The sequence below is a fragment of the Penaeus japonicus genome, unplaced genomic scaffold (genome assembly GCF_977035675.1).
Source record: "Penaeus japonicus unplaced genomic scaffold, GWHDUDI00000001_assembly GWHDUDI00000028, whole genome shotgun sequence".
NCBI classification, from domain to species: Eukaryota; Metazoa; Arthropoda; class Malacostraca; order Decapoda; family Penaeidae; genus Penaeus; species Penaeus japonicus.
The window spans coordinates 22,630,279-22,635,278 of record NW_028234430.1 but is presented as its reverse complement, the minus strand read 5'-3'; the positions used below and the strand labels follow the sequence as shown (position 1 = coordinate 22,635,278).

Here is a 5,000-nt window from a genome sequence, read left to right as displayed (position 1 = left end):
AAGGAGCGCATGCAAGCAGAGGTTAGAGTTAGGGTTATGCGTTTACTGTTTAATGAATAATGAGTATGAGATACGGCTTCACCATAACAAGTAGGAATCCGTTACACTATAGAAGATACACAGTGTGAGGAAATATGTTAACATTCTAATATAAAAGAATGCGGAGTTCATTATAATAAAAGTAATAAAAAAGGTACAAATGAGACTGAATAACTTCCACAACGCAAGAGATGTAATTGACGCATTTCGAATCAGGAAACGTGTCAATTACATCTCTTGCGTTGTGGAAATTATTTCAGTCTCATCTATATATACATATATATATATATATATATATATATATATATATATATATATATATATATATATACATATATATATACAAATGGATATATGGGGATATGTAAGAGGGCTTTGAGCCACGTGTGTAATAATATAATAAGAATATTGATAACAATTATGACATTAAAGATAACGGTTACTAAGCCAATGAGGGACTAAAATGTATGTACATGCGTGTGAGCTCGTTTATTATCGAGATAAGTTGACAGACACTCTTATCCCCAAACTTTTATTAGATAACCTTTGTTTTATCATCAATTTATCTCAAACCTGGTCCCCGGCGTCCGGATCCAGCATAGACACCAAGTTCATGACCTGTAGCTATTTATATCGAATGTCTTCCATGCTTAAAAACGTGTAGAGCTTTTTAAACAGAAAGAGAAAGGGGATTATTTTTATACTTAACCGAGATTGTTGGGGATATTGATACAATTTATCAGACATCATTTTTAATAACCTTTCTGTTTTTGGAGGTTACTTGCTACATTCAAGGGGACTAATTAGAGTCACATTTATTTAAATAGAAGTTTTGACGTACTGATTTCAGACCAGATATAAAAACTGTTGGGACAGTACAATAGAAATGAAATAATCATCGTTTTTACTTTTATAGCTGTACATCACAACAGAAAGTGCAAAAAAGCAGAGTTGATTTTTTCTCCACCAGAATAGTACATCAATCATTATAGTAAATGATTTAGCTCACCCGTTCTCTATGTCCCATGTCACACTCCTCCCCTTGTGAGCCCAGGTTGCTCTACTTCCTATCCTTTATTTAATCATAATCCTATAATCATTTCTGCGTCATACCTTGTCACAATGGCAATATTTTAAACAATGTATGAAGAAATAAAAATGTATTAAGTGTGATTAAAATACATTGGAGCATGCAAAATGTAGATGTCAGTTTGTTTTCGCCCTTTTACCGTGACATGGTGGTAATATATTTATTCAAAAAAATACAGAACTACACAGAGTACAACCTGAAAACTATTCCTCAGCGGCCTAAAACTTCTCCCCAGTTCATTTCTATGCCATAAATCCCTCTGCTAAGATTTGTATTCCTTCCTTGACAGCCGACTCTTCTCGTTCTTCTCAAAGGTGTGTCCTCGCAACGGAGCGTGCGTTAGTAGTCTTCGAATCGTTTGTTTCTGAAGAACTAGAGCGTCTCCGGGTAGTCCAGGCACCGATCCCAGTCGGGCCACAGTCTCTCTTTCATGCGCAGTACGAAGCCAGTAAGATTAGGGAAATCCGCTGAAACCACAATGGAAATGAGAAAAAAAAATCTTGTTTATTTGAAAGCAAAATTTGAATAATGATCATGTGTGAAGGAAGAAGGGGATTCCCACACTAATTTCACATCTCAAAACTTCGAAAGCCGACGGACGTGCAGCTAGAACCGACCTTCAAGCATGGTTTCGTAGGGCGACCCCGGATAATTCCACTTCAGCTGCGCCAGGAATCCGAACACCGTGCAGTCCACTTCGCTGGGCTCTTTGCCCATGAGAAACGGCTTTTCACCTGTAAAAATTAGCCGTATATTATAACCGAGTCTTGACAAGGGATGGAAATAAATACACGAATGGTGATAATGAAACTCGGGTACAAGCAATTGGTAGCCACAACTAATTAGTTTCTTACCAAGGTAGAGGGAGATGGCCGCCAGATCCTTCTTCACCATGTCTTCTACCTCCTCCGGGCTGTGTTTGCCCATTCCCTGTACTCTTAGGTCCCGCATGATTTTCCAGCGAAATAGGGGCATTCCCAGGCGCATGTACAAGGGCACATTGGCCATCGGTCAAGTTCATATCGCCAGACTCGAAGGCCCCTGTGAAGTCATACACCATTATTTCAGAGGCTTCCATTCTCATCGTGAATGCCAACACTGCATTGTGTTGAAATAAAGCAACGGAGAATATCAGGTGCTTCCCTTCTCACCGTGAATGGTCTCGATACACCGTGTTTACTTTTCTCTACTACAGTCTGACAAGCGCCAGTGAAACGCCTATGGAAATGTACCATCGACCTACCAACAGAGATGTTCCGTCACCATGAGAGTAAGCGATCGTGCCGCTGCCTGTTGTTCTGCCGTCAGTTTGCTGGTGAAGTCCTTACCGTAGTGACGCCCCAGCCTCTCTATGATGACTTGGGAGTCTGCTATATCTTCTCCATTCCAGGTAACCCAAGGGGATTTACCCTTAGGCCCAAGCGGTTCCTCGAAATCTAGCTGGAATGACAAAGTTGTATTTTAATATGATGAATATCGAAAAGATTGCTAAGACATATAAAAGAGGTAAATCGATCTATCCTAGAGCCAAAGATATTTAATCACAGTACCTAAAGCACAAGGCGTTTAATAACTTGTACCTGGTATCATCACCTGGTAAGGGATCTTAGCGAGCCGCAGATAAGTTTCTAGTTTCAGAACGAAAGGCGAGACGTTGGGAGCGAGGCGACCTTTGGGAAGAGCGTGGACGAGTACCACGTCCTTAGGTACGTCTTCCCATTTCCTCCTAAGAAGGTAGTTACGGAGGGAAATAAGGGCGCGAGAAAATGTGAAGAAACTGTCTGAATCTTGGCTTTTAGTCACATGCTTTAATATACCATACATAACCATTACCTTCGGTTTCTTTTGGTGACATATCGGTAGAGCGAGAAGGCGCCGTAGTACACAACAACCGCTGCTACAGTTGCATACCGGCTTCTGCTTTCTGTCTTTTGAAAGCCATCCACTGTTCTTTGAAAGACATCTACTACCGAAGACAGTACGACGTCCATGGCTGGGAGCTTCATCATCACGTTAGGTTTCTATGAGAGAGAAATGGGAGAGTTTCTCAGTGATTTTATAAAATATCTAGCAGATAATCTACCATTCGTAATGTACTTTTGTTTTTATCAAGTATTAGTTCTACCACAAGCTTATGTTCTACAAGGATGCCAACTCTCAGACTATTAGTATTCATGATACAGAAAAACTATATTATGTATAACCTAACCTTATTGTAACCGGATGGTATAAAAGTTGTCTGCAGATAAACGAAGATGATTATTGTCTGTGTTTTAAATAGACATGATTCTGGGATGTCTTATCTTACAAGAAGACTTAGAATGCCAGGTAAATATCTTTGGCAACTGCACCCTCTTCACGTAGCCAAGAAATCCAAGTGACTGGAGTCTACTTTGACTTTACAGTCAAGATTCTTATCTTTTGTGATATCTTTATCTTCACGCCGCAAATATTCTGTTCAAGTATGCCAGTAATCATGACATTTTCCTTTCGTTATCTTCTGGTCTAAGGTCGTTTAGAAATTATTTCAATATTTTTTTTCTGGGAACAATCATGCATAGATGTTATGTTTCTTTTTTCAGTTATTTCATGCACTAATGTTGCATGTAACTAATGTAACTATAACCGTTTTTTTCATGAATTAGAACAAATTTTGCAGTAGCAATTCACCTATGACTTAAGTAAGAATAATTGTAAGGATAAAACAAACTGTAAATTTGATACTGACACTTTATTTGAATACGTATTAACATTAACTTCAATCAATAATTCAATCAAGAAGCACAAAAACGATGCTGCCAGTAATAAGCATGCACCAGTATCGTACACAAGAGAGAGAGAGAGAGATAGTGAGAGTGAGTGAGTGAGTGAGAGATAAAGAGAGAGAGAGAGACTAATATTATCACCTAAAGTAATCATCAATGTTATTACCAAGTATAAATTCAACACTCTTTTGCAGGGAAGAGTCAATTCACATGTAAACTCCGCAGTTAGCTCATTTTGGACTCCTCAGGCATTGGTCCCAGTCTGGCCACAGTCTTTCCTTCACGCGTAACACGTATTCTTTCAGGTTCGGGTATTTCACTGGTGAATAAAGATAAAACTGCATTATGCATAATACAAAAAAAATATATACTTTAACTGTATACTATAATCAACATTTATATCACCACATATAAATTTCTATGATATTTGGTAAAGTAATGATACATATTATCATACAATACCCAACACCTTACCCTTGACCATAGTTTCATATGGCGAGCCAGGGTAGTTCCACATAATTTGTGCCAGAGACCCAAAGAGAGCGCAGTCAACCTCGCACGGGTCGCTGCCCATCAGGAAGGCCTTGTCACCTTAACCATAAATACAGTGATCTTTAAGACTTACAATTATCTGTACAGTTTCATGGTATTGTTTAAGTAGTGTATGCCAATTGTCGTAATTCAAAATATCAAGAACTCCTTTCACCATTTGCGTCAGTGAATCCAAATTAAAAAACAAACTCACCGAGATAAAGGGAGATGGCAGCCAAGTCCCTCTCGATAATGCCATGGATTTCCTCTGGGCTGTGCCTCCCAATGCCTTGAATATATATGTTATTGAAGATCTTACGACGTCTCAGAGGCATCATCAAATATACAATAAGTGGAGCGTGATACATTTCATGTAATACCAACCGCCCATGGTTCTCCACCCAACGCCACATGCGGAACCCCCTGCCGGCAAAGGGATTTTTAGTCTCGACGTATAGATATTAACTCAAATAGGAACGTAATTTGTAATATGATAATTATAACTCCACGGATTTAGTATGTCTTCGTTGAGATTTTGAAATAAGTTTTCTGCTATTATTCCCATTTCAAAAATA

General features: G+C 38.7%; 1 protein-coding gene and 1 pseudogene across 5 annotated transcripts in view; both read right to left on the bottom strand.

The window, feature by feature from the left end:
• Positions 1 to 774: 774 nt before the first annotated feature.
• LOC147468530 (failed axon connections homolog) lies at positions 775 to 3,138 on the bottom strand (annotated as a pseudogene). Its single transcript, XR_015192448.1, has 6 exons — positions 2,963 to 3,138; positions 2,723 to 2,855; positions 2,373 to 2,569; positions 1,984 to 2,170; positions 1,747 to 1,863; positions 775 to 1,596 (listed from the first exon to the last, which is right to left on the bottom strand). The product of XR_015192448.1 is annotated as a failed axon connections homolog (transcript).
• Positions 3,015 to 5,000, bottom strand: part of LOC147468529 (failed axon connections homolog) — a 3,261-nt gene continuing 1,275 nt past the window's right edge. For 2 of the 4 annotated variants that reach the window (XM_086553547.1, XM_086553548.1), the window contains 3 exons: positions 4,640 to 4,848; positions 4,369 to 4,485; positions 3,845 to 4,213 (listed from right to left, as the gene is read on the bottom strand). In XM_086553547.1, the coding sequence (XP_086409673.1) occupies positions 4,125 to 4,213; positions 4,369 to 4,485; positions 4,640 to 4,848 (415 nt within the window). In that variant the 3' untranslated portion in view covers positions 3,845 to 4,124. Of the gene's footprint in view, positions 3,151 to 3,844; positions 4,214 to 4,368; positions 4,486 to 4,639; positions 4,849 to 5,000 lie in introns of those variants that run through there. The other 2 variants (XR_015192450.1, XR_015192449.1) reach the window with 2 other exon arrangements.